The sequence below is a fragment of the Anopheles stephensi genome, chromosome 2 (assembly GCF_013141755.1).
Source record: "Anopheles stephensi strain Indian chromosome 2, UCI_ANSTEP_V1.0, whole genome shotgun sequence".
Lineage (NCBI taxonomy): Eukaryota > Metazoa > Arthropoda > Insecta > Diptera > Culicidae > Anopheles > Anopheles stephensi.
The window spans coordinates 41,877,957-41,903,063 of NC_050202.1; the positions used below are offsets into that span (position 1 = coordinate 41,877,957).

The 25,107-nt window shown below is 44.5% G+C and overlaps 3 protein-coding genes across 13 annotated transcripts; 2 read left to right on the top strand and 1 right to left on the bottom strand.

Annotated features, from left to right (window-relative positions):
• Positions 1 to 8,009: 8,009 nt before the first annotated feature.
• LOC118503270 (leucine-rich repeat protein soc-2 homolog) lies at positions 8,010 to 18,067 on the bottom strand. Of its 8 annotated transcripts, none has more exons than XM_036036336.1 (3): positions 17,759 to 18,067; positions 13,124 to 16,087; positions 8,010 to 9,612 (listed from the first exon to the last, which is right to left on the bottom strand). In XM_036036336.1, exon 2 carries the CDS (start codon positions 15,861 to 15,863, stop codon positions 14,049 to 14,051), a length of 1,815 nt encoding a protein of 604 aa, XP_035892229.1. In that variant the 5' UTR covers positions 15,864 to 16,087; positions 17,759 to 18,067; the 3' UTR covers positions 8,010 to 9,612; positions 13,124 to 14,048. The 8 variants fall into 8 exon arrangements, with proteins under 8 accessions (XP_035892229.1, XP_035892234.1, XP_035892233.1 ...); XM_036036341.1 differs by lacking the exon at positions 17,759 to 18,067 and adding an exon at positions 17,308 to 17,698; XM_036036340.1 differs by lacking the exon at positions 17,759 to 18,067 and adding an exon at positions 17,286 to 17,698.
• LOC118503271 (CDGSH iron-sulfur domain-containing protein 2 homolog) lies at positions 9,787 to 11,804 on the top strand. The gene is made up of 3 exons (XM_036036345.1): positions 9,787 to 10,413; positions 10,952 to 11,163; positions 11,274 to 11,804. The coding sequence occupies exons 1-3, from the start codon at positions 10,317 to 10,319 to the stop codon at positions 11,361 to 11,363; spliced, it is 399 nt and encodes a 132-aa protein (XP_035892238.1). The 5' UTR covers positions 9,787 to 10,316; the 3' UTR covers positions 11,364 to 11,804.
• Positions 18,068 to 18,800: 733 nt separating the features above from the next.
• LOC118503275 (adiponectin receptor protein) lies at positions 18,801 to 25,090 on the top strand. Of its 4 annotated transcripts, none has more exons than XM_036036349.1 (5): positions 18,801 to 19,041; positions 20,540 to 21,310; positions 21,391 to 21,578; positions 21,649 to 21,842; positions 22,895 to 25,090. In XM_036036349.1, the coding sequence occupies exons 2-5, from the start codon at positions 20,559 to 20,561 to the stop codon at positions 23,033 to 23,035; spliced, it is 1,275 nt and encodes a 424-aa protein (XP_035892242.1). In that variant the 5' UTR covers positions 18,801 to 19,041; positions 20,540 to 20,558; the 3' UTR covers positions 23,036 to 25,090. The 4 variants fall into 4 exon arrangements, with proteins under 4 accessions (XP_035892242.1, XP_035892245.1, XP_035892243.1 ...); XM_036036352.1 differs by having other exon boundaries at positions 18,830 to 19,583; XM_036036350.1 differs by lacking the exon at positions 18,801 to 19,041 and adding an exon at positions 19,758 to 20,113.
• Positions 25,091 to 25,107: the final 17 nt, after the last annotated feature.

The window sequence follows — 25,107 nt, forward strand, 5'->3', positions numbered from 1 at the left end:
CTCTGATAGCTTCCAACAATTCTTTATCTGGAATATATGTCGGTCGAACTCGATTACATGATGGGAGCCTTGATCCTACCGGTAGAATCTTTCAAATAAACAAAACGACAGGAGGTAATGGCCTTGTCGACCAACTTTCAAGAGCTCCTCGTCCATGGTTTTTCGGCAAGAGCCGCCTCACTATCAAGGTACCTCATCATAGTCGAAAAGGATTCGTGTTCCAATACTACCAATGAACGATCAAGCCTATGTCTGACAAGAGGCCTAGGAGTCGAAGAGGACTTATTACAAAACCATTCCAATACTTACCTCTGCTGTGGGATCAGTACCCCCCTTGTCTATCATCATGCAATAGTTTATATCACACACCTGCCCACAACGTTTGTACATGTATAAACATTTATTTATGAAATTTTGTCATCGTCCGTTTCATTTTGTTGTCGGTTCGTTTCCTTCTCCCTTAGCACAGTATGCAATTTTTGTCCTCTTTCTAGTGTCGTCGTGCTCTACATCGAATAAAACGTTTTCGTAGGAATTGGTTGGTGGTGAAAATAAGGTTCCGCTGTAAAGTCGTTTCGCTTCCATTACACAGCTTGCGAATGAGAGAGCTAGCTTGTTAGAGCTTTTTAGCCTTTCGATTTCTACCGGGTTGCCGGATTTTGGGGGAAGGAAAATGGCCAAAACAGGGACAGACAGACGGGGAAAGTATAACAGCTGTTTTGGGCAAATTATTCAACCCGCGCCCCTCCACAACGCTGTTCGTGTCTGAGTATGCGTTTCGTTTAGTTCCGATTGTCCCTTTTCCTACAAATAAGTTGAACAAGTTTGCTTCGTGTTTTGTATCCCTGTTCACTCTACTACTTCTAAATCAAGTTTGGGGGGAGCTTTCTTTTGGCACTCGGGAACCACACATAGAAGATGCTTCCACCACACAACCACAACAACATCAACAACTTAGGGAACAAACGCTTTCGCTACGCTCTCACAGTCAATCAACCAACACAGTGCACATGTGCAGTTCTGATCACAAAGGGAAAAAAGCAAGGAAAATCGACATACAGGGATTTACAGTTGATAATGTATAAGCATCGACCCTTTTTTTTGTACGCTCTTTATATGAAATGGTAAACAGGTCGTTTACAATTTCATCGGCTTCGATTACAATATCATCTGGTGGTAACTTCACAATGAAGGGAAATTGATGCCCCTGCCATCTGAAGCCGTTCCCATGGTAACTAGCTTTGTTTACCATTGCATGTACAGAGCTTACAGAAAGGATCGTTATTTTTACATTATCAATTGAAAAAACGCTGTAAAATGGCAGTGAACTAAGTAGCAGTACGAGCGATAGGGTGATTGGTTGTAGGAAAAGAAAAGTGTCTACTATTAACGTTTATACACCACATCCCATGCTTTGTAAAGATACTTTTCCAACTAGAAAATCTAACCAACGTAGAAGAGACAGAGAGACAGAGAGAGAAAGAGAGCTTTTGAAAAAGCCAGTATATCGTGTATGTGTGTGTGTGTTTCATGTGTGGTTTTCATTTACGAAATAGTATCTTATAGTCGGTTTAAACAGAACATTTCCTCATCTCTACACGAGAGCGTCACGTTTTTTCTTACATTTTACAAATTTGCAACCATGTTTTCGCTGTACTTTTGTTGTGTGTTTGTGAGTGTTTTTTTGTTTGGTTTCTTCTTAATTTCCGCCTCCTTTTGTTTCGTTTGCCAGATATTGCATAGCTATGTATCGTATGTACTAAGGTTCTTTTTTTTGTTTGCTTTTTCTCGTTTTCCTCCTTTACACCTTACAATGCGTTTTTCAACTCGTTACGGGCCAATTCACAACCCTGTGTCACTAAAGAAGCGCCCTGTTGGTAATAATTATACATGTTTTTTCCATACTTTCACTAATCGCGCCCACAGTTTAGGTGTGTGTGTGTGTACGTTATGCTCGAAATTTATATGATCTCCAACACCACCTTTCGGTTCGGGCTTAAGCTATACGCATCAGAATACTTGTGTTGTGCGCATTACAATTTCATTTTCTACTTTCCTTTCTTTCTTTCTCTCTCTCTCTCTCTCTCTTTCTCTCTCTCTCTGTTGCTTCCTTTCCATTTCCTTTTTGTTGCCCTTTGCTGGTAAAATACACGATTGTTTCTCTCCCGAACAATAATCTCATGCCCGAGGTTCATGATAATCTATCTTATTTTACATACAAATTTAAATATATATTTATGTATATATATTTATATACTTTGTTTGCTCTCAGCATAATCGTACATTTAGTGTCTAGTAGCTTTATGCTTATGTGCTAAGGGGTTTGTTTTTGGGTTATATCTGGGTTTGTTTTTTTATTATGTTGTCCTTCCGCTTCACATATTCGCGCACTACCACACGTTCAACGCCAATATTAAAATATATAGTGTCCTATAGTTTTTTTGTTTTTGTTTATGGGATAATTCTTTTTTCTCTTGTGCGAATTCCGTTTGATGTTTTACCAAACCCAATAACACAACAATAAGCAACAGGTTGTTAATTCTGTCCTGTTTTTTTTTTTTTGGAAATAGAGTTTGTGTTAACACTAGAACGACCACGATCAGCTAGAGTATATTTTCGGCAGAAACAGACCTACATTCTTTCCAAACTTTTTTTCCCATTCTCATAACAATACTTTGTTTCCAATAAATATAAAAAAACAAATCAAAATACTTAATGACCTCTGCAGCGATCAATTCTCAATCGGATACTGTCACCTTCTCCATCCATTCTCTAGCCAATGCCAACGGAGTACTTGTTAAATTTATCAACTTTGTGCCTCTTTTGTTGAGCTTCTCGGTTTGACGCGACGAGTGCCTATCAGGCAACACGGAATGAGTGCCAGTCGGGCTACACTTTGTACAACACACACACACACTTTAACTTTGAATAAAGATTCATTCCTGCATCAAGCGTACAAGCGTCTACACGTCTTTTCCTTTGGGTGCAACAGTCCACTCGCTTTTTCCGCTTTGTTTCTCTTCTAGTTCAACAGGTTATGGGCCCAGCTCAGTGTGGCCAGTTCAATTGAAAAGTGCGCGACGCGGTTCGGAATCACAGTGATTTTTTCGGCGTGAAAAAATTAGGACATTTCCGGAAGGTACGCGGTGCGGTTAAGGAATCGTGTGTTTTTCGTGGTGAAAGAAAAAATCCAACCGGGAACGGTTCGGCACGAGCAAAAATGGATTTTTCGAAAGTGGGTGTCATCCGGCTGAACAACCGAAACTATCGGTCGTGGGCTTTCAAAGTGCAGATGTTGATGATGCGGGAGGGTACGTGGACGTACGTTGACCCGGGTGTCGCGCCGACACCGGTAACTCCGGAGTGGACGGAGGGTGATTCGAAGGCGCGGGCGACCATTGCTTTGTTGGTTGAGGATAACCAACACAATCTCATCATGACAAAGAACACAGCGAAAGAGACATGGGATGCGCTCAAGGCACACCACCACAAAGCCACTCTTACCGGGAAAGTTTCGTTGCTGAAAGAGATTTGCAATGCAAACTATCATGAAGGTGAGAATATGGAAGATTTTTTATACGGCATGGAAGATCTCTACTCTCGGCTGGAGAATTCGGGTGAAAAACTCTCGGCGAACATGCAGGTGGCCATGATTTTGCGGAGCCTTCCAAAAGCATTTGACGCTCTTACTACCGCTTTGGAAAGTCGTTCCGATAAAGAGCTAACGATGGAACTTGTGCGGGCAAAGCTGATCGACGAAAGTGAGAAGCTGTACGGCGGAAAGGTGCAGGAGGAGCGAGTGCTGAAGGCGAAAAGTGAAGCAAAACCAGGCGCGTGTTTCTTTTGTGGTCAATCTGGCCATAAGAAACGGGACTGCAAAGAGTTCCTGAATCGGAAGAGCAGCGGGGAAGGCGAAAAGAAGAAAAAGAATAAGCCGAATAAAAAAGAACTAGTGAAAATAGTGCGCGAAAACGACACAAGTTCGTTTACGTTCATGGTTCGTCAGCCTGAAATTTGCGGTAACGATCGGTCGTGGCTAATCGACTCGGGTGCTAGTTCGCACATGTGTAGCGACAAAAGCGCGTTCACGGTAATGGAACAAAGCTTGCGTTCAAATGTTACCGTCGCAGATGGCAGCGAAAATCGCGTCGAAGGTGTTGGCGATTGCCTGATCAAGTGTGCGGTTGAAAACGGCGAAATAATTGAAATCACGCTACGGGGTGTGTTGTATGTCCCTACGCTGGAGGGAAACATGATTTCAATCGGTAAACTCGCGGAAAAAGGTGTGCGTGCAGTTTTTGACAACACCGGGTGCAAACTCGTTTACGGAAATACGATCGTCGCGGTCGCGGATAAAGTGAGCGATATGTATTGGTTGCGAATTGCACAGGATCGAGTGATGAAATCAGTCGTAAAAGAGCACACGAAAAATTGCCAACACACTTGGCATCGTCGTCTTGGGCACAGGGATCCAGCTGTCATCGGTGAAATGAAGCGGTACGACTTGGTGTCGGGTCTAAAAGTGGTCGACTGCGGTATCCGCTGGACCTGCGAATGCTGCATCGAATGCAAAATGGCACGCTCGCCATTTCCACCAGTTGCAGAAAAAACCTCGACAGAAGTGCTGGATATAATCCACAGTGATGTGTGCGGCCCAATGGAAGAAACGACCTTAGGGGGATGCCGTTACTATATGACCCTAATAGACGATCATAGTAGGTATACTTTCGTCTATTTTCTCAAAAAGAAATCGGAGGTCGAGAATAAGATTCGCGAATACGTGAAATTGGTTCAAAACCAGTTTGGCCGGAAACCGCGGATCATTCGCTCCGATCAGGGAGGAGAATACTTCAGTAAGGCGCTTCGAAAATTCTGTGCGGACGAAGGGATAAAGATGGAATTTACTGCAGCATATTCACCCCAGCAAAATGGTGTCGCGGAGCGGAAGAACCGATCGCTCACGGAGATGGGTCGGTGTATGCTTCGGGATGCAGGTATGCATAAGCGATTTTGGGCGGAAGCAGTCAATACCGCTTGCTACTTGCAAAATCGATTGCCGTCTGCTGCAGTAGATCGTACGCCATTCGAGATCTGGTTCGGCAAAAAACCAGATTTGACCAACCTGCGACTGTTTGGATGTGTTGGATACGTACTGATTCCGTCGGTGAAACGAAAAAAGTTAGACGTCAAGGCGGAGCGTATGACTTTTGTCGGCTATTCCGGCGAACATAAGGCGTATCGGATGCTAAACACTAAGACGGGAGAAATTCAAATCAGTCGGGATGTCCGTTTTCTTGAGATTGATGACGGATCCAAGGAGCAGACATACGGCGATCCCAAAATAGAGGATAATCCGACTGAAAGCGTTGAAATTGAGTGGTCTCTCGATGAAACGAAACAGGAAGCTAAAACCAACGTGGCCAATGAAACAACCTCCGAATCTGAATTTTACGGTTGGGATTGTTCAGACGATGGCTGGCCACGAGGTTTTTGGAACGATAATGATAACAATTGGCTTCGCGGACTGTGGGACGATGACGACACTGAAGCTGGAGCTGCGGAGCCGGAGGCGGTGCTGGATGTAATACCGGAGGCGATGCCAGCGGCTGTGCCGGTGGTGTCGAGTACTCCCGTTCGTCGTTCACAAAGAGCGACAGCTGGCGTTCCACCGGCAAGATATGACGAAGAAGTATATCTGGCGAAGGAATGTATAACCGAACCAAAAACGTATAAGGAAGCTGTATCTGGTCCTCAGAGTGCCGAATGGAAATCAGCGATGGCAGAAGAAATGCAGTCCCATCACGAAAATGGAACGTGGGAGCTAGCGGAGCTGCCGCCGCACCGAAAGGCTATCGGGTCGAAATGGATCTTCAAGTGTAAAGCGGATGAAGACGGTCATTTCGTTCGGTATAAAGCACGGCTGGTGGCGCAGGGTTTCTGCCAGAAATTCGGGACGGATTACGACCTAGTGTTTGCCCCCGTCGTAAAGCAGATTACTTTCCGGACGATGCTGGTTCTGGCGAGTAAAAGGAAGATGTTAACAAAGCACGTTGACATAAAGACGGCGTACCTACATGGTCTTCTCAAGGAGGAGATTTTTATGCGCCAGCCACAGGGATTCGAGAGCGGTAACCCGAACGAAGTCTGCAGGCTGCATCGCAGCATTTACGGGCTCAAGCAGGCAGCTCGTGTCTGGAATACGAAGATCGACGACGTACTGAAAACAATGGGTTTCATCCAATCAACGGCGGACCCATGTTTGTACATACGCGAAAAAGTGGGTAAGTCCATTTTTGTTCTCATTTACGTTGACGATGTGATCGTCATATGTAACACGGAGGAAGAATTTTCTGAGGTAGTCCACGTCCTGACACTGAATTTCACGATCAGCGTCATGGGTAACCTAAGATTTTTTCTCGGCATACGAGTTCGGCGGAACGATGGGCGTTACTGTATGGACCAACAAGCTTACTTGGAACGAGTTCTGGAGCGTTTCGGCATGCTGGATGCTAAACCGTCCAAATACCCGATGGATCCCGGCTTCTTAAAACGAAAGGAGGAGAATGGCAGGAAGTTGGATTCGCCAAAAGCGTATCAAAGTCTCATAGGGGCTCTGTTGTACGCTGCAGTGACCAGCAGACCCGATATTGCAATCGCCACGGCCATTCTGGGCAGGAGAGTGCAAGATCCATCAGAAGCAGATTGGAACGAGGCCAAACGGATACTACGTTACCTCAAGGGTACACTGGATAGTGTATTGTACCTTGGAAGCGGCGAACAGAAGCTGGAGTGTTTTGTGGACGCCGATTGGGCAGGCGACGAGAGCGACCGCAAATCCAACTCGGGGTTCGTGTTTAAGTTCGGCGGCGGGCTCATCGGATGGGGCTGTCATAAGCAGAAGTGCGTGGCACTATCTAGCACCGAGGCCGAATATATTTCTCTTGCCGAGTGTCTACAGGAGGTAAAGTGGATCCTGAAACTGATGGCGGATGTTGGCGAGCAACTGGATGGTCCAGTTCTGGTCAACGAAGACAATCAAAGTTGCATTGCGCTGACTAAAGGAGACCGAGCCGAACGCAAAGCAAAACACATCGATACGAAATTTAATTTCGTGAAAGATATGGTTCGGGACGGCATCGTGAAACTGCAGTACTGCCCAACCGAACACATGCAAGCTGATCTGCTTACCAAACCGTTGCAAGCAGTGAAACTTCGACAACTTAGGGAAGCGATCGGAATAAAATCATTCAGTGTTGAGGAGGAGTGTTGAGCTTCTCGGTTTGACGCGACGAGTGCCTATCAGGCAACACGGAATGAGTGCCAGTCGGGCTACACTTTGTACAACACACACACACACTTTAACTTTGAATAAAGATTCATTCCTGCATCAAGCGTACAAGCGTCTACACGTCTTTTCCTTTGGGTGCAACAGTCCACTCGCTTTTTCCGCTTTGTTTCTCTTCTAGTTCAACATCTTTACACCACGTGATGCGAAGCACTTGTTTTACGATGGAAACAAAGGAAATGTTAAACGCCTATTTCAGGCGCCAATATCTATATAGTTGTAATATCGAAGCATTGTTTGAGTTGATTTTACCTCAAATTTAAAACTCACCATTCCAAATGAGTGATAGGGTCGGGTTCTAGTGTTAACAGCATTCAAGCTCCATCTGTTCTAGAAGTTTGTAAAAAAAGTATTATAACATAGGGCGCATTTAAGCAAGAAATAATAGTTGAAATCTTTGATGCTGCGTGCCGTTTGCATTCGTTTGTTCACACGCACTCACATAAATCATGCATATGGCACACTTTTGAACTGACGACATTTGCAGGAATCTTGTAGAACAATGCAACAGCGCAAAACGGCTAACTGTGTTGAGTAAGATTAAACATATATAAAACTTTTCCTACTTGAGCAACATAGACAGTAATAAGCTCAAAAAACATACTTCTTTCCAGCACTTGCTCTGCTTTTTTTACATTCGTTTTTTGTTGTGTGTTTGTGTGCGTTTTTTTGTTTTGTTTTTGGTTTTGCTTTGCAAGCGGAATGACATTCATATTAATTATGGTATCTTACTAGAAATTGTCAATTCCATTTTTGCTGTTAAATTCGATCGTCGACAAATACATCCCCGATGTTACACGCTCCCGATGGTGTAAGCGTCGATTCAATGAGTTTGTTGGTGGTGGACACAACGAACATGTCTCGCTTGATTGCATGATGTGCTCACAACATTTAAACTGATACACCGTTCTGAATTTACACACGTTGCACACACTTTTAATAGTTTTCGCACTAATTTACTGCTGTTTTTTTCATCTTCTTCTTTTGTTCACTTTCTGTTCATAGACTTACTTTTGCACAGCGGTGTGTACATTTATGTATTATTTATCGCTCTCATCGCTACATGTATTATTTAGGCCATTTATGCATTCCGTTCTGTTGTTTCTCCCTCTGTGTACATAGGATTGTTAAACTTATTGAACTGTTAAAGTGTGTGTGTGTTCTAGCATCTTACCCAACCGATTTTCTTGTGTGTTTTCATTGTGTTTTCTTGTTTGTGGGTTGGTTTATCTGCCTGTGTGTTTTACATTTATCATTATTATTTTAGCCTCAGGGGTGCAACGGAATTAACCAAAAGTGAAACGATTCAATTATATATGACTAGATTAAAATGACGCCTCGATCCGCCTGCTTGCACAAACACAACGTTTGAAGTGTTCAAAAATCGACATTTTTTTAAAACAAAACCACATACGACCAACAAGCATCTTCTCGTGAGTGCCACTCATACGATTAACTATTTGAATTTATATAATCATTAATTTCTAGCGTAGCGTTGAATTCCAACATTTCTTACGTTTGCCTCACAATTGTGTTTACTCGGTTCCACATAAGCTTTAAATTCGTTGCAGTTCGTTTTTTTTTGTTCTATGATGTAAACTCGAATTCCTTACATTGCCTCATTTATTAGCTTCCAAAAGAAATAATTTTACTGTTCATTGTTTTGCACACACGCATACAATTTACGTGTTTGGAAGTGCTGCAGTCACAGATCACAAAATGGAAAAAAGTTTTACCTCAATACACCACAACAACCCATGAAGAAATTATCAATCCACTCAAAATGTTCCGGTTGTCTTCCGATGGGAGGATCGGAACCGTCCGTCGTCAATGTGCAATATTACTACAGCTGTAATAATAATATAATTGGGACTTTTTACGTATTTTCGCATTCACGCACCGCCTGCAAACGCTAATGGAATTTAATCGGTCGCCTAAGATCGCTTTCGACAAAATCTTACTTACAACTACTACTTTAAAACGAATAAAATCGTCAATTTTCTCGCATGGTATCGATGGCTCAGTTTGACGTGAGCTACAGGAGTTAAAAACTTCCGCCAGAGATCATAAAACACTAAATGAAACGTTTAAAATTTGCGCTGACCCTGTACACGGCGTAACACGTGCGCCCCAAGAGACATGCAACCGTTGAATAGCGTGTGAAATTATTTAGCTCAACAACAGTGCACGATCCGTTGAGTATCGTATTGCTTCAGAGCCGATATTTGTGCCAGCACCAGCAAACCGAGACTCTGCAACCAAGAAGTCTGAAAAAAGAATAGAAAAACACGTGTTATTTCATTTTATTGGAACGCAAAATCAAATTTTCATCGGTTATTTATGGGTTCCAAAATTAAGCATTTATAGACCACAGCCTAATGGGCAGCTGAACGTTGAGCTGTCACTTCTTGACAGCAAAACGATAACTTCGGCTTCACTATAGCTGTACCCTTCTCGCACACGCGTAATGTCTGTTGGGCAAATGAAACATAAAGTGAGACTCGATTGCGAAATGTGTCGGTATCTAGAAGGGAAGGGCAAATACGTACGCCCCTGGTGCGAGCGAGAAAAAGCGACAAAGTGAAAGAGAATCAGGCCATTTTTGCCCCTTTTCGTTTACCCAGAAAGCGGTGCCACCGCCAGGTGTAGTTCGTTTTGCAAATCTTTTGGCAGCAAGGAAACCACCAAACACCGTCTCATCATTGGAACGGAAGTGTGAATTGGAAGAAAAGAAAACGTCACTGGTTCCTTCCAGCAGTCTCGTTGCACTTGTCGTCGTCGTCGTTGCTGATCGTTGTGTAGCGAAACAACACAGCACGTACCACCACCACCAACGCTGCTCAATAACCCATTTGATCTAGTTGTCTTGGAGTCAGTGATATTTTCATAAATACACTAGCAGAACCGGGCTGCTTAGACATTTTAAAAGTTTGGTGTAAAAACAGAGCGTAGTTACTCGTACATCATCATCATGCAGCTGCTTTCTGGATTAGTGAAAACAACCGTGCCCAACTACCTGTCCGGTTTGCCAATTCCGGACAGTTTCGGAGGATGGTTCCGGCTAGGTTGTAAGTATTCGGTTGTGTACATTCCACCATAGCAGCCCATATATTTCCATTTCCCTTTGGCCCCACACCGACCAAGCGATCTGACACACTCCACGAATACGGTTTTGGGGCCGTTCATGCGTAACTTATTGCATCGTTGAATGCAGTGCTAAAGGAAGGGCGCGTGTGGCAGACAGAGAGAGTGTGGAATGGAGTGGAGTGCAGAAAACGAAATAAGCGAGGTCCTTCACCCGTAATAGCGGCACCATTTTTTAAACATGCCGTCTGATTATTTCTAAGCTCTGCTAATCAACTCCACAAGGGATGTAGGCTTCTAAACAAGCACAAGATTCTTCTCGTTATGTAAGCTTTGTTTGTAGCCAGCCCAGCTAGGCCAATCCAGACAGATAATCACCGTGGCGAGACGCGTGTAGCCAAGTGTGTGTTTCGTCACAAATGTCTTTATGATGACGAATTTCTTATTGCTTCGAACCCAAGCTGATGTGCTTTTGGCATGTGCCGCAAAACATAGATGTAAAGACTTTTTCTTCCATTGCAGTTAAGGATTGGCTTTCGCTGGTACCACCAACGGCAGCCATGGCCGGTGTCGTGTATATGTCATATTTGGCCTTCTGCCCGGAAGCTCGTCCCAAGCCCTCGAAGAAGGCAAACAACAAGATCCGGCTGGAAGAAGCGAAAGTGGTGGACATGATCGACATTGAGGATATTGCCGAAAAAGCAGCTTTCTGCCGCTGCTGGAAATCCAACAACGTAAGTGTGCCCTCGGGTTTATCGCGTTCTGCCGCTGCATTCAGATAAACTGCCAGCTATCTATCTTTCTATCTTGCGACTACATCACTAATCCATCCTACCTCTTTCAGTGGCCGTACTGCGATGGATCACATGGTGCCCACAATAAGGAGTGCGGAGACAACCTGGGACCGGTGGTGGTGCAGCGAAAGAAGAACTAAGCTTGCACATTCACATTTACACATCATCAATTATTGCCCATCTTAGCGCTAAATGTGGCCAGTCCAGTGATGATGATGTCCTATTGGCCTAACCCTTAACCCGGTACCGAAATTCAACGGTTAAAACCAACCCAAACCCATTGGAAAGCGTGCTGTTTCTGTTTGCTCTTTCCTAAAATTGAACAATATAGAGAAGAAGTGCATTTGAGTAGAAAATTGATAAAATCAATGTTAGCTTCTAAAGACACAAAAGACCACTTCCTTCATCAAGAGCTTAGTTACAAACAGCTTCTATCAGAACGGTGCGTTTCATAAGTTAATATAAAGTAGCTCATTCTACCCAGATCATTCGAAACTGTTGTTTTCAAATCTAATCGCATTTTGCTCCAAAACAATAGAACTGTTACATTATTTCTATTAATAAATTCTTTTCAACAGATACGCGCCTGTAGCTAAGAACGAATGAGAATTTATCCGAATACAACCATTGTCCCATATAATGGCAGTTTCATGATTATCCCTTACATAAAATCCCAAGTAAATAATTATTAAACCAACAATGTACACGATGTTCCATGAGTTCGAATGCTCTATTTTATATTGAAGTTAGTTTGACTAACGATGAGCCAATAAGGTTGTAAAATAACGGTTTCAAAGCAGCAGGAACCTCACACCTCGGCGTATAGCTAGTAGTGGCTCACACAATACTCAGAAACCTTTTAAACAAAACACAACCTAACCCAATGAGAGATAGCATTCGCCCTAACTATTCCAGCAAAAGGAAGGAAGGTACCAGAAAATAACGGTTGTAACGGTGTAAAATTATCGAATGTTGGCGCCTATGACGGACAGCATTCGCCCTAACTATTCTAGCGAAAAGTTGTAGCAAATGGAAGTTCTGCAACGGTTTAGAATAACTGTATGACATCCCTCCCTGGTCACCAGGAATGCACTCATACTGCTAGATTTGTTCTGTGCTATATGATATCGACGATGAACGATTGACTAGCCTATTTAAAGGGCAGAAATCTTTCTAAGCCGTTCATATGTTCAGGTCACGTCATTTGGTTGTCCCATATTCTAGCCATTCTGGCAGACGCATTATTTACATCTTTCGCTGTCAGCCCTACAATCCCGATAGGTTCTTGGTCTATCGTTGCTGACTACTACTATGACAGGGTTTTTCGGTAGCATTTGGATCATTCTACCAAACTTTTTCTGCCAAGTTGATGGCCGAAAAAGATTTTAGCGACAGGGTCGTTCGATATGTTATTCATATCACATGACCACTAGTCTATTTTCGGTTAGATTGTAAGTGTTTGGTGAACAAAAATGCATTCTAACTTCTTAATGACTAAGTACCAAATTTACAACTGCACTGTACAGTCTCAACTTCAGTTGTTTCGTATGACCGCAGTAAGCGCGGTTAGTTGTAGCATGACATCGTCAACTAGGGGAACTTCTAGCAGTTTCTGGTCAAAATACTGAGCCTATCTCGTTTAATGTCCATCTTTAATGCGACGACAGTTAGGTCTTTGCTACTGCTCCATAGCTGATTGTATTTGTTTCTCACAATACAGCAGAAAGTAGTTAAGAGTTCAAGGTTTTATCATTATCAGACTGGGCTGGGATCCAGAGAGACATCCGAGCATCCGTTATGGAAAAGTCGCTGTGCGAGTGTCCATGTGAATACACTATAGTGATCAGATTCAAACCATCTTAATAGATTAACTAAAAGAAATAATTTTGCGGGGACTTACCAATTTTGTAACTACTTGTGACGATCCATATCCTTCGCCAAAACACGGTAATTACTAGCACAAACACACAGGTCTGTCTGTTTTTCCTTGCCACAACGATCACTTCACAGTATTGTTCACCAAACAATTCAGCACTTTAGCATACAAAAACCAATAAATACTAATCACACTTTACGTGCCAGCGGCGGCGGCGGCGGTTATCACTATTGTCACATTTGTTTTCGTATTTCGTCGAAACTAAACACACACATTTCTATTTCGTCCTTTCCGCAAAACACAACACAGGAACACAGGAGATCGGACTCGAGAGCGTACGGCGGCGCACCTCAATAAACGCACGCACTTACGAAATATCGATGTTTTTCGCTTGTTTCTTAATAGTTCAGTTTCTGGCTTCGTTTTCCATTTGCTTTTGGTAATATAGTTTCTGTGAATGGCTCTTCCACTCTAACTGGCGCGCAGTTAGTAGTAGTGTGTTGTTGTGTGTTGTTTTTATCTTTTTTTTCTTTTAATAAGCAATAACATTAAAGCTTTATTTTAATCACATTGATTCAGTTTGTTTGTTTGTGCGTGTGTGTATCTTGTCGTGTGTTTTTTTTTCACACGAACACGCACACACACACACACTTTTGCACAATTTTTCTGTGATTTCCATTCAGAAGGGCGTTTCGTGACAAATCAATTTCAGAAAATCGGAAACTTTGTCTCGGAAGTGTTTTCCGGTTGTTTTATGATCAACAAACCATAAAGCAGTGCAGTAGTAGTGTAACACATACACACACACACGCGTGTCCCAAACCCAAAGTATCAACGGCTAGGCCGAAGTCGGCACAAAGAGACGGGTGAGGAAGAAGGACGACGAGGTGACGCAAGCGGCAGACCGGCAGGTGCAGGCCCTTCTTCTTCTTCTTCTTCAGCCAGCAAATCACATCTGTCGGTAGGGCGAATGAAGCTTTAGGTACTGTATTACGAGGCTCGGACCACCGCTCACGACTTCCGGCGGAAGCGCCGACAGGGGACAGTTTTCGATGCTCATAATTGCCAGATTCTGGCACAGGGCCAGCTCGTACGGCAGCTTGATCAGTGCCGGATTATCGTTGATGTAGAGCGATTCGAGATTTTCCAGCGTACCGATCTCCTCCGGCAGGAACTGCAGATTGTTTTCGCCCACGGACAGGTACGTCAGGTTCGTTAGATGGCCAATCGTGCGGGGTAGCGCGCCGAGCTGGTTTGACTGCAAAATCAGCTTCTGCAGGTCGTGCAACAGCCCTATTTCGGATGGTAGGGACTCGAGCCGATTCTCCTCCAGATCGAGCACGCGCAGCTTCTTCAGGTTGCCGATGGTGTTCGGTATTCGTTTCAGTAGATTGTTGGACAGGATCAGTATCTCCAGATTCTGCAGGCAGTGTATATCGTCCGGAAGCTTCGTGAGCGAGTTGGTGCCAAAGTTTAGCTCTACCATCTGGGTCCAGGTGCCGATGTCGAGCGGCAGCGAGGTGAGCGCGTTTTCCTTCATGTTCAGCTTGGTCAAGCCGCGGGCACGAGAGAAAATGCCGTACTGTATCTTGTCGATTTGATTATGCTCCAGATTGATGCTGGTCACGTTCGTGAACTGGGCCGGCCCACCGGACGGGTAGCTGTGGAACGCGTTCCGCGAAAGGGTGATCGTGGTAAGGTTGCTCAGGCTGGCCAACAGCCCATCGGGCAGCTGGCTGATCCCGTTGCCCTCCACGTTAAACTCATCCATGTGCGTGCAGTTCTTCAGCGAGACGGGAATTGACGAGAGCTGGTTGTAGCGCAGCCCGAGCCGCATCAGGTTCGACAAATTGCCTATCGACTCCGGAATGTCCAGGAGATCGTTGTGCTGCAGATCGAGCGCAGTCAGGTTAACGCAATTCCCGATCTCCTCGGGCAGGTGTTTCAGATGATTGTGCGAAAGGTCGAGCGTCGTCAGATTGACCAGATGGCCGATGGCTGCGGGCAGCTCGTGGATTTTGTTCTCCCGCAGGCTAAGCATCGTGAGGTTGCTAAGATTTTTCAGATTGTCACCTACCACCCGGATCCTGTTGAAGCGCAGATAAAGCGTGGTGAGCGTGTGCAGCTTGTAAATCACATCCGGTATGTCGGACAGCTTGTTATGTCGCAGATCAAGCACTTTCAGCTGCTTCAGGTTCTGCAACGAATCAGGTAACGACGTGAGTGAATTCTCGTTCAGTGCCAACGTTTTCAGGTTCGCCAGGCAACCGATCTCCGGCGGCAGGGACGATATCTTGTTGCCATACAGATAGAACTCGACCAAGCTCGTGCAATCTTTCACCGACGCAGGTATGACGGTGATGGAGGATTTGCTCAAATCGAGCCGCTGAATATTTTCCTCCTTGCATCGCTGAAACTCCTTGATCACGTCTACATCGGCCTGTATCGCTTTCCCCTTCTTGGTGGTCGGTTTCGGTTTGTTCGACTCCGGGTGCTTCACCGTCACAACCTTGGGGCGAATGATTTCTGCAGGCATTTCACTGCCGGATCCTCCGCTTCCACTGCCGTATCCTCCGCTTCCTGGTGCTGCCGCCGTGCTACTACCACTCACGTTCGCACTGTTTGCGTTTCCAGCACCGGCGACACCACCACTAGCAGCTGAATTGGATGATCCTGCGCTACCGCCTCCGCCTCCGCTGCTGCTTCCGCCAGAAGTGTTCGCTGAGGTGCCGGTACCGCCTCCACCGGAGCTACCCAAATTCATGCCGCGAGCTCCACTGAATAGCACAATACGATATGATGCTGTTTGAGAACGAGTCTGAGATTACCGAACTGCAATCTTCTTTCCGTTCGTGCACACACACACACTCCAAACCACACCAACTAACACAGCTGATTTGATCCTGTTGATCGGATTCACTCAGGTACAATCCTGAGATTGTAAGTGTCCTAGCGGTGCAACCCTATCTCACTGTACGCCAGCAGCTTCTGTGGAGAAAATGAAAAAAACTCGTATAAATATGTTGTACTACTTTTTCTAACACTTGCTAAATGAATGCTGGTATGTCCAGCTTCCCTTTAGTGTGCCCCAGCCAACCTGCTGCAACCATTACATTCTGCTTCACACACCCTTTTCGGGCAGACTCCGCTGGGTTTTGGATATTACGGACTGCTGATCTGCGCTATATTTTTGCCGGATCTTGTATCCCATCCCACACTCGTGAAAATCCTTGACGATTTCTTGTAACTGGCTCGTGAGGAGCAAGCAAGCAAGGATTCGCACGGCCAGAGAACGCGAGAGATAGTGATGTGAGAGAGTGAGCAAAACACACCATCAGCGAGTCCGGCGGCAGTTGCTCACTGCACATACATAGCAGGCGTCGTAATTTTAAATGCATCATTCCACCGAAACCGAGGCGAGAAAGCGAGAAAGAGAGAGGCACTGTGAGATTGAAGAAGGACCCAGGGCAACACTAAAGAACTACCCCAGGGATTGTTTAAGTGTGTAAGCGGTCGACTAACACACAAGAACTCCACCATAATCAGTTATCAATGTCGCAGGGTCTATAGCACACATTCGAAAAAAATTAAAGCAAAGAAAACACCAGTGTGTGACTCAGAAGAGCACCTGACGTTGCGAATGGGATTGGTTTACACGCATCAGTCGGGTGAGGCAAAAGAAGAAGATATCACTAACCAAGAAGATGGGACTATGTCTAAGGTTTCTGTGATCGATTACAGACCACCATCAAACACTTTAAAACTTTTTTTTTGTATATCCTTCTACCACACACCGAAGATGTAATAGGATCCGTTGCTGGTTTGGCAAGCATCCTGTTCCTGCTGCTGCTGCTGCTGTCCACATCCGTGCGAGGAGTACTCAAGCAGAAGGAATCGGTTTATGTTCAGCAAAGGAGGGAACCGAACTTACTTAAGTCGTACACCTGAGGCGGCTCGACACAATATCCTGCCTTTCGTTCGATTAAATCTCATCACAGGCAGTGTGTAGCATCGCAGCTAATATTCATAGCATGTTTCTCTCACACAGCACATACAGTATTCCTCCTGCCCCGGACGGGCGGACGACGGTCATTCTCTTGATTTTCTCTCGCCGACATTTTATCAACAGCATTCACAACTATGTACCCCCACCCTTCTCCCCTCAGCACCACCTTATCCAACCCACCTGGACGTGACATTGAACCTACGTGAGCTGAAATCTGCCCGAACCTCTTCCTCTGGGTCAGAAGGGAAGCAGCAGGACAGACAGGGCGCGCAAAACGCAGCTTCGCTAGAACTCTGTTGGCAAATGGCACTCGGGATGTTATTAATCCGATGGGAATCATTTCTACCAAGGAGCAAATGATTGCGCGCACTGACTGATACTGCTGGCAGCAGCAGCAGCAGTGGTGGGTTTAGTGCATCCAAACAATCGAGCAAATTTACCCCACTGACGATGACCATCCCATGACATTCAATTTCATAGAAAACAACACAAAAACCAGCACCGAGGACGGATCCACCACCAGCTTGTGGAAAGGGTTCAGCTTCAACATCAAAAAGCTGTTGTTGTGGTGGGTGTAGCTGCAATTTCATCGCTGGGAATGTTTCACACTGCCTTGCGACATAATAACCGGGGCTCGTAAACACACTACTCACCCCTTGACGATTCTGGTTTGAGTGGTTAAATGGTCACACAGCACTAGCACTGGGCTTAGCAAAGCTCCTCTGCACACACAATTATTATCACGGAATGGCGCACGTACACGGGCAGCACGGCAGGTGCGGATAAGGTCGGAATGCGAATTCTCGTCACTTTTTCGCTGATGATGCTTCCCTACGGTTTTGAAAATTTGACCTGCTGTCAAAGGAGAACCTTGCTCTCTCGGATTCTCCTGAATCGCACTTATGCTCGCACACATACACACGCGCCCACAAATGAATGAACATTTTGCGAGCGAGAAAGAATGCGAGACCGTGCAAGTTCGCTTCTCCAGAAAGCATGTAAATTTGTATAAAACATCTCACGTGGGAGGTTTACACCGTATGGGAGCAGCGATGGGCGAAAGACAGAATTAAACGATGCTCGTGGATGTGTAAAAGGCGTTCAGCAGAGAAAACACCGTATCAAAATTGAGAATTTGTTTGGGGAGAAAAGAGGGAGAACACAAACATTGAGAATTATGAGAGTAATCACGATCTCTGTTGTACGCACATACAGCTGAATCGCACCACATCCTGCCTTTAGGGATTCTATGCGTTGGAATGAATACGGAACATGCATTTCTTTCGCTATTTACTTCCATTTTAAAATGCTTGAAACATTTATGTGCAATAATAGTTCAGTACTGCTCATTATCATTTGTACATAAAGAAAATGGTTTGAAATTTCGAAGTACGATGCCAAATTCACTTTGAACTAAGAGCAGACATCCAGTACCTGATATTGAAAATGACACGAGAATTCAACTTCAAGAGTGATTTTCACTCAGGAAATAAAAAAACCTTTTTTCCCCGTACTTTCTATCCCTTTTCCAAGCGGAACAGTTTTACAAAATAAAACACTGCAAATAACCTGTTTCCCTTGGCAAAAGATATCTATCCAATCTTCAACGTGCTGGTGAATTCACGGACAGCAAACGTTGGTCGTAGTGTGGACACCCCATCGTTCTGTCAAAACAAAACACAGACAGTTCATTTCCATACGTCAGCCGCTCTGTATATTGCCGAAGCTATTTCACCGAGTAGTTTTTTTCGTGCTCTTGCTGCGTGCGTATCAGTGAAGATCGGGGGTGCAGTTGCCGTAAACGTAGCAATTCCCTTTTGCCCTCGATCGAAGGGCTTTATTGCGAAGGGAGAAAGGGTTTGGCTTGCTTTGTGGGGTGGCTGCATCGGAACGACAGTAACGCTACTTGCCTTGTTTTAGTGGCCACAATTTCCGGGTACGTCTACCAGAAAGCTGGAAAACGGGAGTCTCACTCTCGGCCTTCTTTTCCTGCACCAAATAATCCCTTCCAGCTTATTACTTTCCGCTGTGCGTGTGTGTGCTGAAAATGCATAAAACTGTGCTGTGATTGTGTAAAGGCTCGCAATTAAAGAAAAGCTAACCTCTCCAGGCAACATGAACACTTAATTGTCCACCGTTGTCCGGTGGGGGTTAGTTTGGTTTTGGGGCCATCAATTAGTGATGTTTTCTCTTCGGACTCCACTTCATACGCCTGCCGAGAGGAGCTTTTCATTTTTCATGTTGATATGTGTATGTGTGTATCGGCCATTGGTATAGAAAATGACGAAGTGCATGTGCTAAGAACGTGATCCGATTGAAGAAAAGCAGCAAAACCTTATCGAAACCGCGTTTTTATCGGTGTAACCAACTATTGAAGCTATTCTACTAGGGCTGCTTCCCAGTCAAACAAAAAAAGAAACGAAACACAATTCGTTGTGCAATCACATGATCCCACCTCGGAGTCGGAAAGTGTTAGAAGTAAGGAGCTTTCTAATCAATAACAGTTTATCAATGAAAGTGTCTTAACTATAATACCTACAAGATCATCTCGCAAGGGATTTGAAGGTATTAAGAGCGTGTGTGTAATGCCAGAGATAGTGACTGATGGAAAGGAGTCAGCATGAGCTAAGCACAGGCAGGGTGACGTAGATTATTGATTTTTCCTTCGGAGTCGCATTACCTGGTGGCTACAGTACGCGTGTCTGTATGTGTGTGCGTAACGCGAGTTGAGGTTTGTTGTGTACAGTTTTATGAGAGGTGTTGTGTTTAGAGCGATATATCTAAGCTACGTGACTAACGATATTCCGCGAGCGCCATTTGTTTTTATTTTGTGCAATTTAGCGTGTAACGTACATTACAAAACCCCGGCCTTAGCAGCATTGGCACATGTGTTTGGCGTGGTAAAAAGAGCAGGCTGATAAGTTGATAAGAAAGTTATAGGGTCCGGGTCAATGTGAGGTAAAGCTAGAAGTGAAGTCCAAGGTGATCAAGTAGCCAGCTGCGCTAAGGTAAAGCAGTGTCATTGGCACAAATAGTTGTTTTGTCTGTGAAATTATGGAAATAAATTTTTTTCGCATGTTACTGCGATAAAAACAGAGACGCACACGCACACAAAGCTGCGGCGCTAGCTGCGATCGTTTATTTCATTTTAATGTGTGACGTATTGAATATGTGAGCTCGTGTTGATTGTTTTATGACGGGCTGGCCAGTTTTAGATGCGGTCACAAGATCGCGGCGTAGTTTACAACGACCGCACAGCAATTGATATGTTTGTTATGAACTATTTGCTGCATAGCAAAACATTCCTTCCAGCCAAACAACGTCATGGGAATAGACATCCGCTTACTAGATTGTAATCTTGTCGTTGATAGCGAAAACGTATCAGTCCCAAATTCTTCCTAATCCGGTATCAACCAATACAAAATTTCTTTTAGAACCCGAACAGCGGACACGATGTCTTCGTTGCGCTACGACATGGACGACAGCCTCGATGGCGGCATACAGCAGCAACCAGCAACATCCGGTCGCAAAAGTGCGCTGAATGCTGCGCCAGGCGATGAGCTGTTCAACAACATGATGGGTGCCGATTTCAGCATAAGAAAGCGTCGCGTTTGGGCCCCGGAAGAAGTGTCACTCGCGTCCGAAGATATCGACCTGCTGGACGATGACGACGATTTGGAGGAAGAGGAAGACGATGGAGTTGGCTGCCCGTTACCATCGACACCGGAAGATAATCAGCTGCTCGAGGCCGAAATGACGGAAGTGCTGAAGGCGGGCGTCCTCTCGGATGAAATTGATCTTGGCGCGTTGGCTCACAATGCGGCCGAACAAGCGGAAGAGTTTGTGCGCAAGGTGTGGGAAGCGTCGTGGAAGGTTTGTCACTTTAAAAACCTGCCGGCCTGGCTACAGGACAACGACTTCCTGCACAAAGGACACCGGCCACCGTTGCCTTCGTTCAGCGCTTGCTTCAAATCGATCTTTCGCATACACACCGAAACCGGCAACATCTGGACGCACTTGCTGGGCTGTGTGATGTTTATCGGCGTGGCCGCCTACTTCCTGACGCGCCCTTCGTTCGAAATTCAGCTGCAGGAGAAGCTCATCTTCCTTACGTTCTTCATTGGCGCCATCATTTGTCTAGGATTTTCGTTCGCGTTCCACACGCTGTGCTGTCACTCGGAAATGGTTGGCAAGCTTTTTTCAAAGTAAGACACATTTTACCACATCGATGTTTCCTTTAGTGTACATGATCCGTAATCTGTTTCCTTGCTTGCTTCTTGCCTAGGCTCGATTACTGCGGCATTGCTCTCCTCATCATGGGTTCGTTCGTTCCTTGGCTTTACTATGGGTTCTACTGCCACTACAAGCACAAGCTGATCTACCTGACTGTGGTGATTGTGCTCGGCATAACTTCGATCATCACTTCGCTGTGGGACAAGTTTTCTCAGCCCAACTTGAGACCGCTCCGTGCAGGTGAGTATGCTAAGAACCCTAGCACCCTCGTAACCACCGGAATCATTACCGTTCCTGTCTCTCCTTACAGGCGTTTTTATGAGCTTTGGTCTGTCCGGAATTATCCCCGCTATACATTACGTGCTGATGGAAGGATGGATTAGCAAAATTTCTCAAGCAAGTCTGGGCTGGCTTATACTGATGGGACTGCTGTATATTCTTGGCGCTCTGTTCTATGCCTTGCGCGTTCCGGAACGGTGGTTCCCCGGCAAGTGTGACATTTGGGTGAGTGTGTCTCCACTAAATTCTCTCTTTGTTTGGGTGGGGCAAAAAGGTGAAAATTACGTTGAATTATACGAAGTACGAAACGGTTTGAGGTCTGAATAACGTATGTGCCAAACGTGATCAAATCGTTATAGCTCCTAAGATTGCTCCAAACCCATTATGTTTCTGTTAGGCGACATGTTATTGAACCCTTAACATGTTTAAAAATGTATGCAGTGAGTTATTGAAGTTGAAAAAGAAAGAAGCAATATCCTCGACCCAAATCACTACTCAGTGAAGAAAAGAGATAGAATACAGACTGAAAATAGGATTCGTGAAGAGATATAGAAAATCATACAGGAAAGAAGCACACGATTGCCAAGTTCTCTCAGAAGTTTATTCACATACAAATGAAGTAAGATGTAATGCACTATCCTAGAATTTGATCCATCTGGTTTATGGAAATCCTACTGATAAGACACAAAGCAATACAAGCGCATTCGACGCGAGATCGCAACAGGCTGCAGTAGAATGCATCGAGATAAAGCGGATCACTAATTTCATAGGATAGATCGCGTATCATAGCCATGTTCCCTTTCGTCTACGAAAATCATTAGGTCATTAGGATTAAGGAGAAACCCAGACCGTGGAAGGATATAACAGACATCGTTAATGAGTTATAAAAATAGCTGAGGCAGGTTGTGCTTAAGGAAGCAGACCTACCGGGTAAGAACTCACACGAACCATAATGAGAAGACTAATTACTTATGCATAGAACCAGTAACGGAGATAGAAACGTTGCTCTATGAAGGGATGAAGCACCACATTATACGTCAAATGGGACCCAACGATGGGTGAAAGCGTGAAGGTCCAACAATTTGTCCAAAGCTGCTAACACATCTCACTTTACTATGAAAATGACGGTTTTTTAAAGCATCTCTTAATTTATGAGATATATTTACTTTAATTTTTCAACATTTTTTCCTACCGCGCCCTGTAAACCGTGGACAATTCTCACCAAAAGTATTAATCTGGATAATGTTTATATCTATTCATCTCTCGTTGAATTGCAGTTCCAATCGCATCAGATCTTCCATGTGCTTGTGCTGGTGGCCGCGTTCGTGCATTACCACGGTATCAGTGAGATGGCAATGTATCGGGTAACGGTCGGTGAATGCGATATCCCTCATCAGCATCCCGCTATCAGCTTCTAAACCTGCTAGCTCATGGTAAGCGTGCGGCGTTACAACCACAACAGCAACAACATCGAGCCCAACATCCGATTCCAAACCCGATTGATGGAACATGTTTTACATCACACACACACACACACGCACTCATACAAAGATAGATACACACACACAAATGCAGTATATTAACATCTCAGTGAAGCAGACGAAATCACAACGCGCGGCCGAGTCGGATTTGTATAGGGAACGCTCGCCCCCTCTCTCTCTCTCTCTTTACTGTAGAGGGTGATATGGAACACAGCACACCACGCAGCCACATACGCAGGATAATTTATTGTAGTGTTGTATTGCGGGATGGGAGGGTGTTAGACATTTAAATGCAAATTTTGCCTTACAGTATCAGTAAATTTGGTTTTTTTCTTTTGCAAATTGAGCTGAGCTTTGTTGCAGTTTGGAATATTATTTTACGCCACACATACACACACACACACACATATTATATTTTCAGTCCGGAACCGGAACCATGTTATTAAACTACTATTAGCATTACGGGGGGATAAAAACAAACGTTAGATTTACCATTGCATACGCCCTTTGATGCAATGGATCGATGCGCAACTTTACGTAAGTGATACAAAAAACCAAAACATCCACAACCACAACTTCTTGGGTGGGTCGTTGTGCCCCCCACCCGAAAACACCGTTTGGCTCCAGACTAACGGCCAAAATTGAGCACGCCCCATAACCCCTTTCAATTAACCTTTTCGGCCGGACACGCGGACGGGCGGGAATCATGAAGAGTCCAAGTCCAATCTGCAAGCTTTTAAATGTTGCTTTACAATTCTCTTCAAGGTAGCATACGAGTGGTAATTACACAAAAAGAAAAACTCTTCTGTTTTCTGTTTTAATACCCTACCTCCCGGGGGCATCATCATCACCCGTGCATTCCGTAAATTTTCTCGTTAAAATTTCTTATCTACTTCATTTTGTATCGTATTTTTTGTAATGAAAATGGAACTACAACTGTAGCAACAGGAACAGTTTTGCCGACATATGGAAGGAGGAGTTTAAAAATTTCATTTAAAAATTAAAGTCTAGCTCAGTAAGTATGATGGCGTTTAAGGCTGCTTTCTGTTATGCCATGCGTTGCAGGCCTAACAAACTTCTTTGCTTCCAAGGAACGTGAAGTGAGTGGGCGTCCGTCGTCCTTAGGAAGCTAGCTATCAATTACTAAATGATGTTTTGAACTTCATCTTCTTCACGACACAAAAAAGGGTGGAAAATAATTTGCTACAGCTTTGAGTATGGTTGGAGACATTAAATTAAAAAAAGTGAATTGATTCCGGCGTTATGAGTGTTACAACCTCCCCTTCCTGCATGCATTCCCATGCATTCGGCCGCCGTACCAGAGCTCTGCAAATGTGCAACCGCCGTGCAGTTTTACAGGCATCGCTCTACATGTCTCGCTTTGCCATCTATCAACAACATTATAATTTGGGCAAAAGATTTATGCTACAAATCTGAAAGCTCTTTCGGTGAAAAATTGATTTGAAAAACTGCGGTTTCATGTTTTTACACCTGGGGAACACCGCAGGACAAACGCGTTCACAAAATTTGTAGATAATGGTAAACATTTTGTCAAAACTAGCAATACAAACCCATTACACGGAATTAAAACACAGAAGATAAGCGGAAGGAGGTACACCACATCATCCGGTGGCTATTCGGCCCTATACACAAAAGTGTAGCTCTGTTTCAAGGAAGAATCGTTTGCTGCGTTGCTGCTGGGGTTGTGTTGATTGTGTTTGAACAACAAAAGGAAAACCAAGGTCGGGGCTAAACACAACAGACACAGGGTAGTGATGTAAAATCCATCTTGTGGAAATACGTGGATTTCGAACCTATGGATTGGGGGTTGGGAGGGAATAACAAATAAATGTTTAACAACCATTAAGTAAGGCTAAACCAATTATTACAAACCAGGCACACAAACACAAACACACACACTAAATGGTAACACGGCAAAATGTACGAACTATGGGAAAGTTAAATACAGTTCATGTGTACCGGACAACAGAACCGTATCTGTTTGATGA

Excerpts from the sequence above, each read along its gene's own strand:
- LOC118503271 (XM_036036345.1), top strand. The coding sequence starts at position 10,317 with ATGCAGCTGCTTTCTGGATTAGTGAAAACAACCGTGCCCAACTACCTG. Across the intron at positions 10,414-10,951 it reads AGGATGGTTCCGGCTAGGTT|TTAAGGATTGGCTTTCGCTG; the intron begins GTAAGTATTCGG and ends CTTCCATTGCAG. Across the intron at positions 11,164-11,273 it reads GCTGCTGGAAATCCAACAAC|TGGCCGTACTGCGATGGATC; the intron begins GTAAGTGTGCCC and ends TACCTCTTTCAG.
- LOC118503270 (XM_036036336.1), bottom strand. The coding sequence starts at position 15,863 with ATGAATTTGGGTAGCTCCGGTGGAGGCGGTACCGGCACCTCAGCGAAC.
- LOC118503275 (XM_036036349.1), top strand. The coding sequence starts at position 20,559 with ATGTCTTCGTTGCGCTACGACATGGACGACAGCCTCGATGGCGGCATA. Across the intron at positions 21,579-21,648 it reads CTTGAGACCGCTCCGTGCAG|GCGTTTTTATGAGCTTTGGT; the intron begins GTGAGTATGCTA and ends CTCTCCTTACAG. Across the intron at positions 21,843-22,894 it reads CCGGCAAGTGTGACATTTGG|TTCCAATCGCATCAGATCTT; the intron begins GTGAGTGTGTCT and ends GTTGAATTGCAG.